General features: G+C 39.5%; 1 protein-coding gene across 4 annotated transcripts in view; it reads left to right on the top strand.

The window, feature by feature from the left end:
- CRLF1 (cytokine receptor like factor 1) overlaps window positions 1-24,404 on the top strand; it is a 269,795-nt gene that overhangs the window by 176,843 nt on the left and 68,548 nt on the right. For 2 of the 4 annotated variants that reach the window (XM_075331305.1, XM_075331306.1), the window contains exons 5-7: window positions 2,684-2,841; window positions 5,893-6,061; window positions 9,790-9,968. In XM_075331305.1, coding sequence (XP_075187420.1) covers window positions 2,684-2,841; window positions 5,893-6,061; window positions 9,790-9,968 — 506 coding nt within the window. Of the gene's footprint in view, window positions 1-2,683; window positions 2,842-5,892; window positions 6,062-9,789; window positions 9,973-24,404 lie in introns of all 4 variants that reach the window. The other 2 variants (XM_075331304.1, XM_075331307.1) reach the window with 1 other exon arrangement.

The following is a 24,404-nucleotide window of genomic DNA, read 5'->3' as shown; positions in this document are numbered from 1 at the left end:
CAGGAGTTTAAATATGCTGTCATATATGCCGATAAAAAGCATCCCAAACATGCCCAATGGGTGACATGTCTGGTTAGTATGCTATATAACAGCATAGAACCAGGCACTTCGATGTGGAAAAATCAAAGGACTTTATTGTTGACAGCAAACAATTCTTATGGTTGACAGAAAACAGTTTGACATTTCGGTCAAAGTATTGATCTTCATCAAAGGAACTTGCTGTATGTGAATGAACGGAACCTCTTTCTCTCTCACACACACACACGAGCGGTGGACTTCGTGTGTCTTCCTCCTGCTTTCTTCTCATTTAGATTTCCTGGCATTCCTAGACCCCATATCCATATCTATATTTCTGGGGACCATTACCCAACTGAATTAATAACTTATTGCCACACAGAGATTGTCTTGTTACTACATAAACCATAATACATAGTACTCCACACACCAGTGATTGACATTGCGTGTTATCAACAGGTATCCGTTAACCTCTCAGACCATCTCTTCTAATTCACTACGAGACAAGCAGCTGTCGCCACTCATCACTTGGCTTCTTGACTCCCAGATTCAACATTATCTCATTTATTCACTTGTCAGTTCCGTTCACTCACATACAGCAAGTTCCTTTGACGAAGGTCAATAATTTGACCAAAACGTCTAACTGTTTGCTGTCAACCATAAGAATTGTTTGCTGTCAACAATAAAGTCCTTTGATTTTTCCACATCGGAGTGCCTGGTTCTATTCTCTAGTATTTTACGGAGTTGGACCCTACTAGAGCACCCGTAAAAAACCTTCACAGAAGTGCCGTGCTTCCATTCATTGGTTAGTATGCTAGACATGAAAGAACTGGGATATTTTCAGTTCACAAAATTTTGTACAGAAGCTTACAACATGGAGCCATAGATTATCATGTGGCAACATGATGTAATTGTCGTGGATGAATAGTATAAGAATGGGCCTCAGGATCTCATCATGGTATCTCTTTTCAATCAAAATAGCATCAATAAAATGCAGCTGTGTTCATCATCCATAACATAAGCCTGCCAATACCATAATCCCATGGCCTGCATGGGCCACTCAATTCACAAAGTTTATATCAGCAAGCCAATCAACAACGCAAAGCCAAACACACAGTCTGCCATCTGCCCTCTACAGTGAAAACCGTTATTCATCTGTGAAGAGAACACCTCTCCAATGTGCCAGATGCCATCAAATGTGACCATTTGCCCACTCAAGTCTGTAAGTCTCTGGCTTATGTTAGAGAAATAACATGAATTCATGGGCAACTGCTCTTGTGGACATTCCTGCAGTCAGCATGTCAAGTGTATGCGCCCTCAAAACTTGCAACATTTCTAAGCATTGTGCTGTTTGATATAACTATACATTTTACAGTGGCCTTGTATTGTGGCCAGCCTAAGGCACACCTGTACAATAATCATGCTGTCTAATCAGCATCTTCATTTGCTACACCTGTGAGGTGGATGGATTATCACAGCAAAGGAGAAGTGCTCACTAACACAGATTTAGACAAATTTATGAACAATATTTGAGAGAAAAAGTCCTTCAGTGTACATAGAAAAAGTGTTAGATCTCATGAAAAAAGGGAGCAAAATCCAAAGTGTTGGGTTTATATTTTTGATCAGTGTATATCCTGTAGCAGTTAGTGATGATGTAATGATATCCCACCAGTATAGTTCAGTTGTGCACAGTTTGAAAGATTTCTTTTACCACTTTTAGAAAAGAAAAGAAGGAAGGGTTTTTTTGTCCCACTTTTAGAAAAGTAATCTCCATCTGATTATCTAGTAGTGTAAAATCAAAACAAATAGAGATAGTACTCATCTTCCCTCAGTACAGTGCCTCACTGCTTCTCCGAGGGCTACATTTTGGCTGTAGAGGTGTTGTAAATTTGACAGCGTAGATTACTGCTGCAGTCAATCAATAACTTAAGGCTATGTGCGCACGTGTGCGCTCTACACCGCACTGAAAATGTGCGCTTCAGAGCGCAGCTGAAAAGCTCCGTTCTGAAGCGCATGGTGCCGGCAGAGAACGTGCGCTCTGCATGCTGCCTCTCCCTATAGACAGCATGCAAACCGCACGGAAGAAGTGACATGTCACTTCTTAGAACGCAGCGATTCGGCAAGCAGCCGAAGCGCTGCGTTCTAACATGCCACATGCGCACGGCTCCTGCACAATCTCCATAGATTGTGCAGGGGACGCAGGACGCATGCAGTTACGCTGCGGTGCAGAACGCAGCGTAACTGCATGTAATACACAGACGTGCGCACATACCCTAAGAGTTTCTGCTGCAGCTTCCGGCAGGAGCTGCTGAGCTCAATGATTGGCTGTAGCTATGATTTTTTATTATCTTACCAGTTAGGGTACACTTTTCTAAAAAAAATTGTAATTATAGTAATCTCTATTAGAACATTTTTACACCCAAACCATTAAAAAAAAATACTGAAGGCCTATTGACTCCTGAAATAACCTCACAGATTTCTAAACAGCAGAAGAAAGAAGTCCTGTAAGAGGTTCTGGATTGCTGTGTTGCATGTACTATTGTATACTAGAATACATAGTATAGAAAGTTAGTTGTTTGAAAACATTGAAATTTAAGTTGTTTTCACAGTTTTGGGTTGTTTTTCATTTTTAATACTTACTCTAACAGTATCTGATTAATTTCTGTAGTCACTACAGACCCCCCATCAGATGTTCATGTGAGTCGTGTAGGGGATTTGGAAGATCAACTGAGTGTCCGCTGGAGTTCTCCCCCTGCTTTGAAAGACTTCCTATTTCAAGCCAAATACCAGATTCGCTATAGGGTAGAAGATAGCATGGAATGGAAGGTATGTGTATAAAATACTTTTAAAAAATATATTTTATTAGTTATTACTTAAATGACTTCTAGAAGTCAAAATTTTAATACACACAAACACACAGAAACATATAAGTCACCAAGATTGTAGGGAAGGGGTATCTTGATATGGCCCTGATCTTGTCCTAAAATACACTATATGGCAACAGGGATTTTATGCACCCTAGGGTTCACGTAGTTGCACCATTCCACGATGGCTTGCCCTGTATACCCTGCTTTTTCCCTATCAATCAATTATAAGTGTAGTGTCTTAAAAATATTTTTCTTTTGGTTAGTCCCTGCTATGTTCAGGTGAAGGTCTATCCCCCACCTAGACCATACCTCAGCGGATATCTAACTAAAATTACAATAGGATGCAACCTTATATTTAACTCAATATACTGCCACCCAAACCATTATATACACGTTTGGAGGTATTCGTCCTTGGTAGCTCACAATGGAGACTTAAAATTTAGAGCCCACTATTGCCAGTTAATATAAGTATTAGACTCCATCAATTTTGAAAACTTCAACAAAGATGCAGTTAAAAGGTAAAATATAAATATTAAATTATTTAATTATTTCTCCTTTTTACTCATCTCACTCGACGCGTTTCCCCTACTTCGGGTGCATCCGGAGTGATACATTCAATGAAAGTCACATTAGAATACGATACTTGAAACTGGACAGAGACATTTTTTTTTCTCTTTATTAAGGCAATAGTCAATTATTAGTATAGCTAGTTCAAGCTCAAGGAATAACATTCAGTGGCATTATATATCATATATTTGTCTATTTACCTCTATATCATGAGCACTATGATTGGTGCACATCCTAGCATAGAGGCAGTGATAGTATTGAATAACCCCTTCTAGCATGCCACCCATATTCCATATCCTTCATAGCCAGAAGGAAAAATCAATGCCCTGTGGAATAGGATAGTAAAAAATAAATTATTTTGTTTTAAAAATACCACAATCCACTAGTATTCCACATAAATTTATGCTGATAAATTCACCTTGTTTCTTTAGTGAGTTTAGATGTGAAGGGGCTTCATAGATAGGGCTTATCAGGCTCAAATGGCCGGGTAATCCCACCATAAACACGACTGTCTCAAGACCAATATTACCATCAATACTGTAATGTAACAGATTTATAATCACCTATTGCAAAAATACACACCAGTGATAATTCCCAATTCTGGTCATCAACCACTTCTGCTCATCACCACACACTGACTATGTAGTGATAGATATCAGTGTCTCACCGGTGATCTTGGACATTAACTTTCTATTTATTTTTCAAGTTGGCCTCGATCACCATGTTCACTTCTTACATCCATGACTCGCATCCACAGAATGTAACACACAGATCTCCTTAGCTTTTCTCTTTTCCATCAACATTCAATCTCTACACAAACCAAATAGTGCTATAAACCAGTACTTTAGGCAATAATGGTACCCTACCTTTGAGCCCCACACAGTAATAGAGCCCCCGTGTTCCCCTACACAATAATAATGCTCTCTGTGTACCTCCACTTAGTAATAGTTCCCCTTGTGCCTCATTATATTAATGATGCCCCCTGTGACTTCTTATAGTTATACAGCCTCCTTAGCTTCATCATAATAATAATGCTCTCTGTAGCTCCTTATAATAATAGTAACAATGCTGATGTCATCGTGTCACTTCACGTACTATGTGTGGTTATGGCCTCTTTTTATCTTGCTGATAAATCTCTTGCGTCTTACAGTTGTCGACAGAATTGGTGTCATTGAATGTCTTGCGGGATGATGTGTGACACTGTTGGACTGACACATCTGCATTTGCCAGAATTAACTGTTGACTCTCCCACTATATTTTTATATATATATATATATATATATATATATTTCATGTAGCTTTACAAAGACAAGTCCAGCAGTACCACTACTGAGAAATCTGATCACTGAGAATTGATATGTAAATTAGGCTGAAGATCTGAAGCACCCCCAAATTTGGTGAAGGAAAAGAGAATTTTTTTTTTTAATGTTAAATGGGGTCAATCTTATAATGCCAGTGTCTGTCTAACAAATCATATAGGGTATATGTCCCTCATAGCCCTCCATCTTAAAATTAGCCCCCCTTAATCTGGATATGGCCCCTTATATTGAATATAACCCCCTTGTGCTGGGACACGTCCCCCTGTGTTGCCCATGGCCCCTATAGATGCACACCTCCCCTGTGTTTGATATGGCCCCCATACTGCTGCCCATTGCCACTATAGATGGTACATCTCCCCAGTGTTTGATATGGCTCCCATACTGCTGCCCATGGTCACTATAGATGGCACATCTCCCCTGCGTTAGATATGCCCCTCATGCTGCTGCCCATAATAAAATAAAACACTCTTTCCTTACCTTCTCAGCGCTGTCCCTCCTCGTGTCTCCCACCTCGCAGTTGAGCTCCTCCTCTACTTCCTGGTTCTTGCTGCCTGTCATGTGATCAGCACGGCAGAGTGATATCATCTCTGCGTGCCTGATCACAGACAGCAGCAGCAGGAGACCGGGAGATCAGCGCTGGAGGTAAGTAAAGCTTTTTTTATTTTACTATGGGTAGCAGTATGGGGGCGATATCTAACACAGGAGGGATCATGTGCGATCAAAGGAGGGTGCAGGCAGATATAATATGCCCCGCTGCCCCAGCCCATCAGCGCGATGCGGTTTTAGCACCATGCTGATGGACAGCGACTGTGCATATTATATGAGCGGGAGCAGGAGATCTAACGCTGCCGCCCGCAGCTTCACCAGCTCCCAGCACCGCTCCAGAGCGGACCCTGCAGTATGTATATATATATATATATATATATATGTATACACACCCCCCCCCATATATTCGGTTTATAAGACGCACCCCCTACTTTCCCTGCTTTTTTGGGGGAACAAAAGTGCGTCTTATAAAGTGAAAAATACCGTAATTCATTCATAAATTAACAGTTACCATATGCTTCCATATACAGATCTATAAATGCACAGTTTACTGATCATATTGTCTCTTATCTTTTCAGGTAGTTGATGATGTGGGTAACCAGACATCCTGTCGTCTAGCAGGGTTGAAACCAGGAACTGTTTATTTTGTTCAAGTTCGGTCTAACCCTTTTGGAATCTATGGATCTAAAAAAGCAGGAATCTGGAGTGATTGGAGCAATCCGACTGCTGCATCTACCCCAAGAAGTGGTTAGTTTTAAAATGACATATCAACAAACCACTGTTTCATATATTGTGTGAATTTTCCTGATTTGTATTTTTGCAAAGTTAATATATTTAATCTTCCTAACATGGGTTAATAACCCTAGGAATTTAAAGGAACATGATGATCCTTTCGAACAAAAGATATAGTGCTCCAGAATTTCCCAAACCATCATCGTCTGAAGAGTCACAGCAACCGTTCAGATGGGAAATTCTATTCTTGCCTCATTTTTATGACCATTGCAATACTGTATGTGGTTCTTAGCCTAGCTAATGTCATCATGTTGCCTCACATAGATAGCACTTCTGAAAATATTTCTATTTGGCTGTTTGGGCAGATGCATATTTTTAACAGTGGAGCCTATTTTTAATAGAAATCAGATCAGATTAATTGATTTTATATTTTGATAGAGCAGTCATTTCTGAACCCGGTGATACCAAATATGTGTATATTTTTTATTTTTTTAACCCTATAATTTTCAATGGGGAAAATGGAGGGTGAGTTAAACTTTTTTTAAAAAAAGGGAAAAAATGCCAGCTTACCAAGTTGATTCAATGAATAGGCTGCTATTCCATATAGACGCTCAGCAATGGATAAATGGCAGGAGCTCTTGCCAGAAATTGATATAAAGGAAGGATAGATCCAGCGAGCCAGGCTTGTGATGAATAAAAAATCTTTTTCTTTATTTCAAATGTCGATTAAAAATCTTTTCAACAGCACCATAATACAAATACAGGCAGAGATGAAAAATTACTGCTGTAGAGCACACGGCAAGACGTGTTTCGGCTAAACCTTTATCATTGCCATGGCAATGATGAAGGTTTAGGCGAAATGCGTCTTGCCGTGCGCTCTACAGAAGTAATTTTTCATCTCTGCCTGTATTTGTATTATGCTGCTGTTGAAAAGATTTTTAATCTATATTTGAAATAAAGAAAAAGATTTTTTATTCATTTAAACTTTTAGGTTTATTTATTTTTTAAAGCTTTTTTTAGCTTTTTTTAATTTATTTTACTAGTCTCCCTAGGGGACACTAACGATCAGCAAAGTTATTGTTTGACTTATCTTTGAAAAAGTTGTATCACATATAAATAGTTTGGGGTGTGAAATCCTTTAACGAGGTTGGCCACTACTTTTGTATTATTGATGGATTATTTTTTAATTTACAGCCTATACTTTTTGTTTATTATTGATGGGCTATATCTAGGATAGGCCATCAAGGTGGTTCTTGGCTCATGGACAACTCTTCTGATAATTGTTTCTCTCCTGTCTTCAATCTTGAGGGGAACACCTGGTTATGGCAGGTTTATTGTGAAACTAATAGTTTAGAAATTCTTCAGTAACCAATTCCATCAATATATTTGCAACAATAAGGTTGCAAAGGTCTTGATACAGCTCACTGGTTTTACCCATCATGAGATGTTTCATGTGCGACACCTTAGTAACGAGACACATTGCTATAGGACATCATTTGAAACAGCTAATGTTATTTTTCACTAAGTTGCAGGATTACTTTTTATTACTGATAGCTTTCAGCTTGTTTCATGATTTTCCATGGCTTTTTTTTCCATCTCTCTTTCTCCATGTGTTCAATACATTTTCACTGTGTCATTTATTTTTATTACACATAACTTAATTTATGGATATCTATGGTTTGATTTCTTTTCCTGTGTGAATTGGATGGGTGGTTGCTGGCATCTAGTGAGAAATTCATGTTAATAGTACCTTTAGAAATATATCTACTTTTAAAAATATAAATATATTTATAAAATATATATGAAATATAAAATATATTTAAATTAATGACATATTTAATAGTTATTACCCCCACTGTATATATGCCCACAATGTATAAAAATGTTTTTTATACCATATATTCATTAATTTTTAATTTTGCTGTAGGGTAAATTAATGTTTAATTATTACAAAAATAAACTTAATATTTAATGCAAAATTTGTCTAAATCACCAAGTGAACATACATTTATTTATTACAATAATGTAATATTTTTGTATCGATATTTTTGGGTGCTTTTTACAAAGGAATCACAACACAAAAAAAAAATCACACTTCTTAATTCAGTTCGAAAGTAGAAATCCAATACACGTTTTCAGTGATAAAAGTTTCCCTTATAAGTATAACATTAAACAGATTTAATGCATTTTTCAACATATAGAATGTATCTTTCATTGCTCCTGTTTATTTTTCTTGAAATGCCTTTTGGAGAAATCAGATAAATGTGTTACAGAAATAATGTCCACACTCAGTTATTGTTGGGCCTTTATTACTATTACACTTCCCATAAGAGGATTGTCAGTTGTAGCTATATTTATTACCTTTCCTTAAAATGTCAACTAGGGAACAGTACTAGAGAGTGTTTTGTATCAATATAAAGTTATGACTGCCTGCATATATTGTCATATAATATTAGGCGATTATACTGCAGGCAACTGAATACATTTATGACAGATTATTCCATACACAAATGTTCACATTTGCAGAGCCTGAAATTTCAAGTATATATAAGTTTATTTGCACATGGAGACACTTTCAGGCAAATTATGCTTAACAAAGTGCTGCAAAAGTGCATTAAAAATTGAACATATTTTGTGTTTGTAGCAATGTCGAAACTTAATTGGAATGGAAAACCCCCTTCAAGGAGTGGCATTTAAAACAATTGTGTAATATATTTTACAAGATTCTTTATTCTTTCACATTAACACCTAGTAAATAGCATTGGCATTGTCACGACTTGTAGAATATTTTTCAGCAGTTAGATTACAGCCTGGCTACATTCTCTACAACACTGACTTAGCTCATGGCATAATGTTATCATCCATACTGATGATATTTGGAGCAGATAGGGCTTTGCAGAGTTGGCTGAACACTTAATAGTCTACAGACTGCTCTTTATCCTAGTCAAGAATGTCTTAACTATGCTCCGACACCTGGTGTTCTTGCGAAAAAGCCAGTTTTCAAAATTATTTCCCAGTGGGGAAATACCTCTTGTTTTTTATACCTTATCTGGTGCCAGCAAATTTCAACAGGCCTCTGTTTCTTAGCTATTAACTGATCTCCATGTTATTATTTTCCGGTTTTTATAATCTTGGATATAAACAGGATTTGAAGAAAACAGTTCTACTAACTCCCAAGACAAGTTACTTAGAAATACACATGTATCTTTATTGGGTAGACTTCAAATTGAACTGATGAAAAATTTCGTAAGATATTACTTCTGACTAGTAAGGCAGATATAGATGTGTATTATTATGACATTATTTATCCTGGGACTGCGCTGCTTATCCTGTGTACAGATGTGATACATTTCACGCAGATCATTTCAGAGATGAGGTTAATATCACCTATGAGCTGTGGGATTTACCAAATGAAAATAAAAATGTCTGCTGTGGTTCTTACAAAAGTAATATCTGTGGTTTCAAGTATCGGAGGAAAGCCATTACAGTGTTTATGGATTATATATCACCTTTTTGACTTTTTTTCTTATTACTTGTTATGAAGCTTTCTTCAGATACTTGACCTCAAACTATAGGTGAGCTGCATTAAATAAAATTTTGCTTAATGGATTTTTCACATTCAGAAGAGTAACACATTTGCTTGAAAGTCTTGTATGGGACCTTTTAACATAAACTGTGTAAAGACATTTATTGTGAGATTACAGCAAACATGCTGATACACATTTCTATTTTGTGTTGTTTAGAAAGAATAACTGGGGTATGTGATCCAAAAAGTGGGGAGCAGAATTCCACCCTACGTCGAGAATTGAAGCAGTTCTTTGGATGGGTAAAGAAACATGCCTATGGCTGCTCAAACCTTAGTATTAAGTTGTATGACCAATGGAGAGTGTGGCTACAGAAATCACACAAAACACGGAACCAGGTAGGTAAGGCACACTTTCTTACTCTTTATAACAGATATAAAATATGATCTATATCAAGATAAGCATTATATTTTGCAAGTTATGGACTTCTTCATCACATGGTAATATTTAGAAAGAAATAAGAAGGTAATTTGGTAGCAATAAAAAAACAAAATATTTCAATAGTAAGAATAAGGAAGTAAATGATACCTCTTTGCTTTGTCCATGATTTTTATTTAGTGTATATCCTATTTCATATGAGCTGAGCCACCAGACTCACTGAACAGGGACAGTATTTACATTCTAGAAGTGGAGTTAACTCTTAGCATCCTAGTTAGCACTATTCAGCAATTAGTTGCTCACCTCCTTACCCCTCCTTCTCATCTTCTGACAGGGTCTTATCAGTACAATCCCCATCCACCAGCATGTGCAGTTTACAAAGCAGTTCTCCTAATCATGGCTCTCACTTGCATGAGCTGTGTAATTGTTTAAAGGCACAGTTATCTTTATATGTACAGTGAAGAAAATAATTATTTGAATCCTTGCTGATTTTCTAAGTTTGTCTACTGACAAAGACAGGAGCAGTCTATAATTTTAAGGGTAGCTTAATTTTAACAGTGAGAGATAGAATATAAAAAATAAAATCCAGAAAACCACATTGTATAAATTATATACCGTATTTTTCGGACTATAAGACGCACCCTGGTTTTAGAGGAGGAAAATAGGAAAATAAAATTTTAAGCAAAAAATGTGGTCATGACACACTGTTATGGGGCAAGGATCTGCTGCTGACACTGTTATGGGGTAATGTCCTGCTCATATACTCCCCAGCCTGCTCATATACTCCCCAGCCTGCTCATATACTCCCCAGCCTGCTCATATACTCCCCAGCCTGCTCATATACTCCCTAGCCTGCTCATATACTCCCCAGGCTACTCATATACTCCCCAGCCTGCTCATATACTCCCCAGCCTGCTAATATACTCCCCATGGTGCTCATATACCCCCATCCTGCTATATACCCTCATCCTGTTCATATACTCCCCATGCTGCTCATAATATACCCCCATCATCCTGGTGTATGGCCGCATCCTGTGGCACATAAAAAAGAATAAATGTTCATACTCACCTTACCTCACTCCCTGCAGCATCGCTCCTCCTCTGTCTGTGTCAGCAGCAGCGCCGCTGAGTGGAGCCATCCCCGTTCCCCTGCAGCATCGCGATGTCCTCTGGTCTGTGCCGGCGGCTGCGTGTGGGCACGTGCGCAGAGCGATGACATCATCGCTGTGCGCGCCGCTAGTCTCCACGCAAGTCAGCTGACAGACAGGAGGAGATCGTGATTCTGCAGGGGAACGGTGAGTAATGTGTACTGATTCACTGCCCCCCACACTGATGATGATGTGCGGGGGGCAGTGAATACAGCCGCACATGATCACTGCAGGCTGCAGTTGCCAGGGGTGATCATGCGGGCCAGCTGTTTATCCCTCGCCCATCTCCCCGCCCACCTGTCAGTGCCGGCTTCAGCACTGAGAGATGATGGGCGGGAGGATGGGCGTGCATATTAAATGAGCGGGTCCACGTGGTCACGGCAGGCTGCTACAGCCTGCTCGTGCCCCCGATGACCCGCTCCACCGCAGCACCCTCATTCCGCGCAGCCTTATATTCAGACCATAAGACGCACCCCCCACTTTCCAGCAGCATTTGGGGGGAAAAAGTGCGTCTTATGGTCCGAAAAATACGGTACATTTATTTGCATTTTGCAGAGAGAAATAAGTATTTGATCCCCTAACAACCATTAAGAGTTCTGGCTCCTACAGAACAGTTAGGCGCTCCTAATCAACTAATTACCTGCATTAAAGACAGCTGTCTTAAATTGTTACCTGTATAAAAGACTCCTGTCCACAGACTCAATTAATCAATCAGAGTCTAAACTCTACAACATGGGCAAGACCAAAGAGCTTTCTAAGGATGTCAGGGACATCTGGAAAGGGCTACAAAACCATAAGTAAGATGCTGGGTGAGAATGAGACAACTGTGGGTGACATAGTAAGAAAATGGAAGAAATACAAAATTAATGTCAATTGACATCGATCTGGGGCTCCATGCAAAATCTCATTTCATGGGGTATCAAGTATCATGAGGAAGGTGAGAGATCAGCCTAAAATTACATGGGGGGAACTTGTTAATGATCTCAAGGCAGCTGGGACCACAGTCACTGAGAAATCCATTGGTAACACATTACACCGTAATGGCTTAAAATCCTGCAGTGCCCGCAAAGTCCCACTGCTCAAGAAGGCACATGTGCAGGCTCATCTGAAGATTGCCAATGAACACGTGGATGATTCTGAGAGTGATTGAGAGAAGGTGCTGTGGTTAGATGAGACAAAATCGAGTTATTTGGCCTTGTGGAAACATTATGTTTCGGGGGTGTTTCTCTGCTAAGGGCACAGAACTGCTACGGCATCAATGTGACAATGAATGGAGCCATTTACCATAAAATCCTGAGTGACAATCTCCTTCCCTCCACCAGGACATTAAAAATGGGTCATGGCTGGGTCTTCCAGCACGACAATGACCCAAAACATATAGCCAAGGCAACAAAGGAGTGGCTCAAAAAGAAGCACATTAAGGTCATGGAGTAGCATAGCCAGGCTCCAGACCTAAATCCCATAGAAAACTTATGGAGGGAGCTGAAGCTCTGAGTTGACAAGCAACCACCTTAAAATCTTAATGATTTAGAGATGACTGGGAAAGAGGAGTGGACCAAAATTCCTTGTGACATGTGTGCAAACTTCATCAACTACAAAAAAATCTGACAGCTATGCTTGCCAACAAGGGTTTGGCCACCAAGTAATGAATCTTTTTTGCAGAGGGATCAAATACTTATTTCTCTCTGCAAAATGCAAATACATTTTTATAATTTATACAATGTTATTTTCTGGATTTTATTTTTGATATTCTCTCACTGTTAAAATTGTTCATTCTTTGTCAGTGGGCAAACTTAAAAAATCAGCAAGGGGTCCAATAATTATTTCCTTCACTGTACATAAAAGGATAATAGTTTAGACTTAGAATAAACACTGACAAACTTTTAATGTGTAGTAGAGGAATGTAGCTCCTAGCCAAAGCGGGTACTCAAGGAGGAGCACAAGCAACCTGAAAATAATGAAACTATACAGCTGTGAGCTTTTCAAGAGAAAAACTGAGAATACCTCTTTAGGAGTGATTCCTGCACCGCCCCAGGCTGTTTAACCACATAAATGCCATGATCGATATCAATTGCAATATTTAGGAGGCTGGGAGAGGGAATGTGACATCAAAATATTCTGTTTCAAAAAATTACCAATAAAAACTCCAACTCATACTGCAATAAACAAGAACTCACATGACTGTCAACAAAAAAATAAAAAAAACTTTAGCCTTCAAAAGTTGGTGGATGCAAAAACCTTTATTTTATTAAAAATCTTGATTTAGTGTGATATTAGCCAAACTTAAAAAAAATATAAATCTGATATAGCTGTATCACTTATACCACAAGGTGAATTTGTGTAAAAATAGTAATAAATCTAATATTCTACCTACAACAGATCATAGTAAGACTGCTCACTTTTGTCCTGCACTCTGCGCTCACATTAATAATTACATGTAAGTCTCTGAAAATCAGGATGCAGACAAAATTCCCAATGAAAAATTCACTGTACTTAGACAGAGGAAATCATTTTGAACTCCCATCTGGCCTGTGATGTTGCGATGTCTATGTTTTAAACATTTTTTAGGAAGTGCACAAAAGTGTGGTCAACAACAGTTTTGTGCACCTTTGATGGACAACACTGAAGAGGTAAAATGGAGCCCGGAGAAACTCTTCTGCCTCATTATGGTGAACAAATCTATTGGAGGTTTCACCTGAGTCATGTATTTTGTAAATGTAGATGGAAACCCAGAAGTAAGTTCTCCGCATAGAGCACAGGATAAATATGAACTGATCAAAAATGTTCTGTACCCAAATTTCCAGAAAGTAACATTCAACTTAAACCACAAAAAAACAAGTCCCCACTCAGGTCCGTCATCTATTAATAGAAATATAGGGGGCTTCTTTATTATTGATAGCACAAAGGCTCTGGAAAATGCTATGGCTCCCCTCTCAAAAAGAAATCCAGCAAATCTGTACTCCCAAATGCAAATGCCCCCTACCTCCTGAGCAGTGGCGTAACTAGAGTTTGATGGGCCCTGGTGCAAAATTTGGACCGGGGCCCCCCTCCACGTACACCGACACTTAGGGTAGGGATAATGACACTGACACTCAGGGTACAGGATAATGATGCTGACACTTAGCTATTACCCTCAGCACCCAGCTTTCCCATGATCTGATATCCATCTTGTCCTCAGCACCCAGCTTTCCCATACTCTGCCATACATCTTTCCCTCAGCACCCAGCTTTCCCATATCAGAGCATGGGAAAGCTGGGTGCTGAGAGAAGATGTATAGCAGAGCATGGGAAAGCTGGGTGCCAAGGGAAAGAGCCTTTTTTCCTCAACACAAAACTTTCCCATCCCATGCTTGTATCTTTGTCCCCCCTAGTATACAGTTCTCCAAATACTATAATGGCCCCCACATAGCCTTCTATATAGTATAAAGGGTCCCACATAACATATATTAGAATGCACCTCCATAGTCCTCCATGTATTATAATGCATTTCCCATAGTTCTCCATGTATTATAATTCATCCCATAGTTCTCCATATTTTATACTGCACCACAGACCTCCATGTTTTATAATGCACCCCCATAGTCCATATATAAGGTAGGCTCCATAGTCCTCCATATATTATAATGTATCTTCCATAGTCCTATATGTATTATAACGCAATCCCATAAAACTTCATATTGTATTATGCAGCCCCATACTCCTCCATGTATAATGCACCCCTATATTCCATGTATAAGGTGTCCTTCATTTTGTATTATGCAGCCCCATACTCCTCCATGTATAATGTACCCCTAGTCCATGTATAAGGTGTCATTCATGTTTATTATGTAGTCCCATAGACCTCCATGTATCATGCAGCCAGCCGCCCCAGGGCCTCCATGTGTCATGCAGCCAGACCCCCCAGGGCCTCCATGTGTCATGTAGCAAGCCCCCCCCGGACCTCCATGTGTCATGCAGCCAGCCCCCTCCCCCACCCGGGCCTCCATGTGTCATGCAGCCAGCTCCCCCCCGGACCTCCATGTGTCATGCAGCCAGCCCCCCCCCTGGGCCTCCATGTGTCATGCAGCCAGCCCCCCAGGGCCTCCATGTGTCATGCAGCCAGCCCCCCCAGGGCCTCCATGTGTCATGCGGCCAGGCCCCTCCAGGCCTCCATGTGTCATCCAGCCAGCTCCCCCCGGGCCTCCAAGGTTGACCCACCTGTGGTGTCAATATGCTCACTACACCCCTAAATGAATTCTTTGAAGGGTATATTTTGTAAAGTGGGAAGACTTAGAGAGTGTCAGCTTTTATGGCACCTCCAAACCACTCCAACTAAATCTGAACTTCAATTTGACGCAGTTTCCCTTTTGAGCTTTGCACTGCACCTCAAAAGTAGTTTTTGACCCCATATAAGGTATTGGTGAACGCAAAAGAAATTGTGTAACAAATTTTATGATCCATCTCCTATTACCCTTTTTGAAAATTAAAACTTTAGGGAAAAGGTAACAGTTTAGTGGAAAAAAGGGTATTTTTTTATTTTCACAACCCAATGTTATACAATTCTGTGAATCACCTGAGGGTTTCAATTACTCACTACACCAGAAGATGAATTTCTTAGAAGGTGTAGTTTCAAGAACAGATTCATTTGTGGGGTTTTCTGCAGTTTTGGCATTTTAAGGGATCTTCAAATGTGACATGAAGCTAAAATGCTGCTACTTCCCTTCTGAGCACTGCTATATACCCAAACAGTAGGTTTCCAGTACATATGGGGTATCAGTTTACTCAGGAGAAACTGCACAACAAATTGTAAAAAAAATAAAAAATGGTTTTGTAAATTTTGTTGAAAAACATGGTGCTGATAAAAAATAGACATGTGGGAAATGTTTTTCTTAATTAATTTGTTTGACATAACGCTTGGATTTATGGCCATAAAATTTCAAAGTTTTAGAATTGCAAAATTTTCAAAAATTTTGCCTAGTTTCTGATATTTTCACAAATAAACACAAAAAAATCATCCTAAATTTGCTACTAACATGAAGTAAAATATATCACTAATATATTGAAGTGTTCCAGAGTTATTGCCTCATAAAGTGACACTGGTCAGAATTGAAAAAATTGGCTTGGCCAGGAAGGTAAAAATGGGTTGGGGGGGTGAAGGGGTTACACAAAGGGGGGAGGTAATTTTATACATTCCTGTTAAACTTTACTATGGCCTTCACTAGATGTTTAGTGCAAGAAAATAAACAAACATGGCAGCAATCTTTACAGTTGAAAGTTTTAATAAGTTTAGAGGACCAACCAGGAAGACAATTACCAAGCTTCACGTCAGTTGAATACAGTTCACTTACATCTGAAGAGATTGGCAGACATTTTAGTAGTTCAAACGCCACCAGTTGACATTACTAGTGATGGGCGAAACCCCCGATTTTCGGGATCGGGAGCCTCGCCCGAACTGTTTGTTCGAGTTCGGGGCCGGAGATAATGCGAACTTGCGTCCGAACCCCGAGCTTGGACTTTACAGTTATGGGATGGGGCGGGGGGAGGCTGTAAATAAAGAATTTAGTTAATAATAAACATTGTCATTATACTTACTGGTCCTGTGATAAGTTCTGTAGATGCTGTCTCCCAGCCGCTTCTGCTTCCAGGTCCGATCATTAACTTCCGGTGGTATTCACTGCACTGCTCGTCACTCGGTAGTCTTCGACTTTTTTCCCCGTGTTCGCGATGACATCAGGGCTCACCCAAGTCCATGGTTTAGCCATGGACTCGATTGAACTTTGACTGTCACTGTCAGTGTCAGCCTGCTTCTTGCTCTGTAGAGATGCTTGTCTGTACAGAGCGATGAAGCAGAGCTGACATTGCTCTCCATGTGGACTAAGGATTATTTTATAATAAAGATGAAGTCTCTAATGGTTTTTTTTGTTATTTCTAATAAAAAAAAATTTTATGTGTTTTTTTTTTACTGTTTAGGAGAAATTCATGGTGTCCATGTCTAATTTGGCATGACACCGTGAATTTCGGGCTTAGTACCAGTTGAGAATACAAAGCTCGTATCTCCTTTATTACCCAGCGTGCCACCACCATCAGGGTCACTGGACAAGCCAGGTAAAGCACCTGAAAATTGAGCTAAGAAACAATGCAACATTTCCAGGGATGGCTGCGGACTGCAGTTTTTAGCATGGGGGCCCAGAACGCTTGGGCTTTACCACGCTGAGAATCACAGCCTCCAGCTGCCTGGCTTTACCTTAATGGTGATCAAAATACAGCGGGAGCCCACACATTTTTTTTTTAATTATTTTTTAGTAGTCCACAGAGCAATGTCAGCTCTTCTTCATCGCTCTGTACAGACAAGTGTCTCTACAGAGCAAGAAGCAGGATTAGGGTACGGTTTCACTTGCATTTTGCACAGACGAGTGTAATCCGATAAAACATTGGATTGCTCTCACTCAAGTGGAAAACTTTGGGGCAGAGGCTGGAGGCACTCACTGGCTGCACTTTTTCACGTTTTATTGTTGTTTCAAAGAACAGGCATCAGGGGGAAGGAAGGGGTAGGGAGCATGCTGGACTACGGTAACCGTTTCGCACCTCTAGGGGTGCCTCTATGGGTCCACAAGCAATACATCAGTACCTCCTCTTTTTATAAGAACCACCTGGGACTGATGTCATACACATTAAAAACAATGTACAAAATTACTATTTATTATCCACCGGGCCTCTTTTCTCAAGAGATTCTTATGGGTATCCCCCCCCCCCCGCTGGTGAAGGAGAATTTTTTTTCTAGACCGGTAAAACTCAGTACCCTTTGGTCACCTGCGTGGGTCTCATTTAAATGTTTTATAAGTCTTGTCGCTCCTATGCCAGTGTGAATTGAATAGAAATGCTCTCTGAACCTCAAAAACATGGGTCTAATGGCCTTACCAATGTAGTAAAACCCACATGGGCAAAATATGATGTAAACTGCCCATTTAGTCCTACAAGGGATAAAATCTTTCACTATATTCCACCTGTCACCTATTTTAACTGATTTACCTATATTATGATATACACAAAAAGAACAGCTACTACACCTGATGTTGCCCGTAGGGCCTGCTTTGTCCAACCAAGTCCTTTTGGGAATAAACAGTCTCCGGATTAATATGTTCCACAAATTTTTACCTCTTCTATATGTTACTTGTGGTTTATTCAAAGCCACTGCTCGCAGATCTCTATCATTTTCTATGACAAACCAAAGGGTACTGAGTTTTGCCGGTCTAGAAAAAAATCTCTCCTTCACCAGCAGGGGGAGATACCCATAAAAATCTCTTGAGAAAAAATGCCAGGTGGATAATAAATAGTAAGGCACTCGGATCCTAGGGTTCAATGATAAAAATTATTTAGTTGTATTTCTGTGACGTACTGTGATCGTTCTGTGATCATTTTATGAGTTGTTTTCCATATTTGTTTTTGTACATTGTTTTTAATGTGTATGGCGTCAGTCCCAGGTGGTTCTTATAAAAAGAGTGGGTACAGACGTATTGCTTGTGGACCCGTAGAAGGGCCCCTAGAGATGCGAAATGGTTACCATAGTCCAGCGTGCTCCCTATCCCTTCCCTCCCTCTGATGCCTGTTCTTTGAAACAACAAAGCGTGAAAAAGTGCACTCAGGGAGTGCCTCCAGCCTGTCTTTTTGGAGTGATATCTTCTACCTGTTTTTCCTTGAATGAGCACTGCGGTGACTGCATACCTCCAGGAATAGCGCAGGAAGTTCATGGACATTCAGAGAGTGTGGGACACACTGACTTGACTTAGCAGTGAAGCAGCAGGAGACCCAGGGGTGATATATAGCGGTAAGCAGTGCCCAGTTTTCATTTCTTTCTGGTTGCTATGGGGCAGTGTCCATCTGCAATTCATTTCTTCTGCCATAGCGACATGTGGAATGAATCGCAGCATGCTTCGTTTGGCAGCGAGTCTTGGCTTACGCACCCCCATGCAAGTCTATGGGAGTGCGGGAAACATCGCGCTGCACTCGCTGCTTGTAGCAGAGGGTCATTAGCATATCGCTTCCGATGCTTTCAAATTGGAAGCTGTGCGCAAGTGGAACCGTGCCCTGAGAGTGTTCAGTCGAGGACTCGGGTGAACCCTGAAGTTACCATGAACACAGCCGTAAAATGCCATAGACTGCCGAATGACGAGCAGTGCAGTGAATACCTCTGGATGTTAATGATCAGACCCAGAAGCAGAAGCGGCCAGGAGACAGCAGCTGAGCGGGTCTGCAGGACGCATTGTGGGACCTGTAAGAATAATCATAATGCTTTTAATAATGTTCTTTTTTTTACAGCCACTGGACCTGAATTGTAACACGGGTTTCCCAGGAAAACTCGTGTTCGGGAGCTTGTGCACGAACACTACGTGTTCGGTACGGACCCCAAACTTTACAGTTCGGGTTCGCCCATCACTATACATCACTTATCCCATAAGTAGAAGAATCATTTAATGTAGATGCTATCTTGTTATGGTTCATGATTTGTATTGGTAATATTTCTTTGTTTTTTTCTTTGTTTTTAAAAAAAAAAAAAAAAAATCAACATTCATAAGAACTATTATCAATCATTTACTAGTTTTACTAGTTTCCCAAAATACAAATGTTAATTTCAGTTCAGAAAACATACTTTATAATCTAAATCATGAACACTCCATGAGTGACATAATAATCTAGGTTCCTTTATGCTGCTGGGAGGGTGATGATAACTCTGCTTTGGTTATAAGTCACAATATTCCCTCATTGTATCTGGTGGTGGGAAAAGTAATGAAAAGTTTTGAAATCCTTCAGGGCAGCAAACTGAAAAAAGTACATTTATAATTGTACTCTTTTATGCCAGCTAGTTTCCCTTGATTTTTCTGTCAGGAAAGTTTCATCGTTACTTTATCTCTAAACATTTCTTTTTGTCTTCCATAAGCAAAATTAATTTTTTATGTTTTGTATCTTAAGTTAAAGAATGTGATCCGTGAAGTAGCTGAAGGGCTTTGGAGGATTACAGTGAGGATTAAATATGGGGTATAAAGTAACCTTATAGTCTTACACACCACATATACCACCTTGCTTGTTTGTGCTGAGGTGACAAGTTAATCTCCCTGGTATGGGCATTCGGATGGCTCTAGGGACTATACTCTAATATGTCATGGATTCACACAGCTACCTTGTCTCTAGCTTACCAATAGCAGTATCAGTGTCTAACATAATGGATATTTTATATTGCAAGTGTATTATAAGTTACAAGTTTAAATTATTGCCCTGAGGTTGTGATTTTCTTTCCTCCAATAGCCCTGTGTACATTGTATTTAGATACTTTTAACAGATATGATTAAGGTATCCCATGAACCAATGCCTAAAATGGAAATTTAGAGACATGGTTGTTGAAAAAACAAACTTTCGATTTATTTTCTGCACATTGCAATGCTTAAAAGCCTATAATTTCCTGAATGATACCTGGATTACACTCTAAAGTCTCCTAGGTGTGTCTAATACTCTCCTCAGCTCTTACTAAAGACCAAGTGACCTTAATATATCCGGCCAGAGGATAATGGTTGGTAATTAGTGGTAGCCAACACTTGTATTTGGGTCTGATATTGTACTAAAGTGTGCTACACATTTATCTGTATTAGAAAAACAGAGACCAAGTAGAGCGGACCTCATATTTGTTGTAATATACATGGACCCCATAGAATACATACAAAAACTTGTGAACAAGAAGGGGTATTTATCATGGGTTTTTTTAAGTAAAACTACTGTACCACAGTTGTGAAAAAGTATAGAGTTTTTATTATTACAAAAAGTGCAAATATCAAAAATCACATATGATGACAGTTAGTAGTTAGACATACATAGTTAAAATCCAATTAAATGAGACAGAGAGAGAAAAAGGTCCCAGGGAGGGAGACAGACGACCCCTTAACTAAAACTGGTAAGAAAGTAGTATTACTATATCCCGGGGGGGCATATAAGTAACCAAAAGATATCAATAGTATACCCCCTGGGCTAGTGGAGTGATGGAATGTCCATACATTAAACAGTAACCAACAGGATAAGGTCCAGATCAGGGCCTGAATACACCAGTATGTAACACCACCAGAATAATCTCAGAGGAAAAAAAGTCATATAGTGGTGGGTAAAATGGCACCTGAAGGACCTACCTGTGGTATGTATAGCACCCAGAAAGGGAGTCTGTCAGCCTCACATGTGGACCCGGTCCTGACACGTGTTTCGTATGTGCTTCAACTTCAACTTCATAACTATGTATGTCTAACTACTAACTGTCATCACATGTGATTTTTGATATTTGCACTTTTTGTAATAATAAAAACTCTATACTTTTTCACAACTGTGGTACAGTAGTTTTACTTAAAAAAAACATGATAAATACCCCTTCTTGTTCACAAGTTTTTACATTTATCTGTATATACAGTGTACAACCCTGGCAATTTTCCCAAATTATGGACTCACCTGGATCTGAGGATGTTCATTCAGTTGTTTACTTCTGTTTAAAAAAGCTGATCACAGACATGGCACAAAACTAAAGTTATTTCAAATGTCAACTTTCTGGCTTTAAGAAACACTAAAAAAATCACGAAAACATAATGTGCTAGCCAGTAATGATTACTTTTCAAAACCAAACAGGGGAAAAATTATGGAATTACTCAATTCTGAGGTAAAAATAATGGAATCAACCTGTTAATTTTCATTCCCAAAATTAACACCTGCATCAAATAAGATCTGCTCATTAGTCTGCATCTAAAAAGGAGTGATCACACATTGGAGAGCTGTTGCACCAAATGGACTGACATGAATCATAGCTCAAACATGAGAGATGTCAATTGCATTAAAGGAGAGGATTATCAAACTCTTAAAAGAGGGTAAATCATCACACAATGTTGCAAAAGATGTTGGTTGTTCACAGTCAGCTGTGTCTAAAATATGGACCAAATACAAACAACATGGGAAGGTTTTTAAAGGAAAACATACTGGTAGACCAAGGAAGCCATCAAAGCATTAAGACAAAAAACTTCAAGCAATATGTCTCCAAAACAGGAAATGCACAACAAAACAAATGAGGAACAAATGGGAGGAAACTGGAGTCACTGTCTGTGACCGAACTGTAAGATATCGCCTAAAGGAAATGGGATTTACATACAGAAAAGCTAAACAAAAGCCATCATTAACACCTAAACAGAAAAAACAAACAAAGTTACAATGGGCTAAGGAAAAGCAATCATGGACTGTGGATGACTGGATGAAAGTCATATTCCGTGATGAATTGGGTGGCTGCATTGGGCAAGGTGATGATGCTGGAATTTTTGTTTGGTGTCTTTCCAATGGGATTTATAAAGATGACTGCCTGAAGAGAACATGCATTGTCCAATACATAAACTAAATATCTCTCTTTTGCAGTAATGCAGTACCATATTTTCCCTTATACATTTTTGGCTTTTCATTGTGCAGCTGCATGCATTTTATAGTTACTATGTTTTTTTGACTAGCACCTGTTCACATTTGCTGGATGTGCGGGTTATTTGTTTGGATATTTGATGTAAATTTACACAGTCATTGATGATATGGGGCTACAAGTCAGGTAAAGGCACTGGGGAGATGGCTGTCATTACATCTTCAATAAATGCCCAAGTTTACATTGAAATTTTGGACACTTTTCTTATCCCATCAATTGAAAGGATGTTTGGGGATGATGAAATCATTTATGAAGATGATAATGCATCCTGTAATAGAGCAAAAACTGTGAAAACATTCCTTGAAAGAAGACACATAAGGTCAATGACATGGCCTGCAAATAGTCCGCATCTCACTCCAATTGAAAATCTTTGGTGGAAGTTGAAGCAAATGGTCCATGACAAGGCTCCAATCTGCAAAGCTGATCTAGCAACAGCAATCAGACAAAGTTGGAGCCAAATTGATGAAGACTGCTGTTTGTCACGCATTAAGTCCATGCTTCACATGTTTTCATGATTTTTTCAGTGTTTCTTAAAGCCAAAAAGTTGACATTTGAAATGACTTTAGTTTTGTGCCATGTCTGTGATCTGTTTTTTTTTTTTTTAAACAAAAGTAAACAACTGAATGAACATCTTCAGAGCCAGGTGAGTCCATAATTTTTGCCAGGGGTTGTATATGTATATACAGTAGAAACCAAAAGTTTGGCACACCTTCTCATTCAAAGAGTTTTCTTTATTTTCATGACTCTGAAAATTGTAGATTCACATTGAAGGCATCAAAATTATGAATTAACACATGTGGAATGAAATACTTAACAAAAAAGTGTGAAACAACTGAAAATATTTCTTATATTCTAGGTTCTTTAAAGTTGCCACCTTTTGCTTTGATTACTGCTTTGCACACTCTTGGCATTGTCTTGATGAGCTGATAGTTCTACTGAATAGACTGTTAGAATTTGTATTAATGGCAAGAAAAAAGCAGCTAAGTAAAGAAAAACGAGTGGCCATAATTACCTTAAGAAATGAAGGTCAGTCAGTCCGAAAAATTGGGAAAACTTTGAAAGTGTCCCCAAGTGCAGTGGCAAAAACCATCAAACGCTACAAAGAAACTGGCTCACATGACGACCGCCCCAGGAAATGAAGACCAAGAGTCACCTCTCCTGCGGAGGATATGTTTATCCGAGTCACCAGCCTCAGAAATTGCAGGTTAACAGCAGCTCAGATTATAGACCAGGTCAATGCCACACAGAGTTCTAGCAGCAGACACATCTCTAGAACAACTGTTAAGAGGAGACTTTGTGCAGCAGGCCTTCATGGTAAAATAGCTGCTAGGAAACCACTGCTAAGGATAGGCAACAAGCAGAATAGACTTGTTTGGGCTAAAGAACACAAGGAATGGACATTAGACCAGTGGAAATCTGTGCTTTGGTCTGATGAGTCCAAATTTGAGATCTTTGGTTCCAACCACCATATCTTTGTGCGATGCAGAAAAGGTGAACGGATGGACTCTACATGTCTGGTTCCCACCGTGAAGCATGGAGGAGGAGGTGGGATGGTGTGGTGGTGCTTTGCTGGTGAGACTGTTGGGGATTTATTCAAAATTGAAGGCATACTGAACCAGCATGGCTAACACAGCATCTTGCAGCGGCACGCTATTCCATCCGGTTTGCGTTTAGTTGGACCATCAATTGTTTTTCAACAGGACAATGGCCCCAAACACACCTCCAGGCTGTGTAAGTGCTGTTTGACTAAGAGGGAGAGTGATGGGGTGCTACGCCAGATCACCTGGACGC

Source organism: Anomaloglossus baeobatrachus, assembly GCF_048569485.1.
Source record: "Anomaloglossus baeobatrachus isolate aAnoBae1 chromosome 1 unlocalized genomic scaffold, aAnoBae1.hap1 SUPER_1_unloc_5, whole genome shotgun sequence".
NCBI classification, from domain to species: Eukaryota; Metazoa; Chordata; class Amphibia; order Anura; family Aromobatidae; genus Anomaloglossus; species Anomaloglossus baeobatrachus.
The sequence above is the reverse complement of the archived record's forward strand: the minus strand, read 5'-3'. Positions and strand labels throughout refer to the sequence as shown.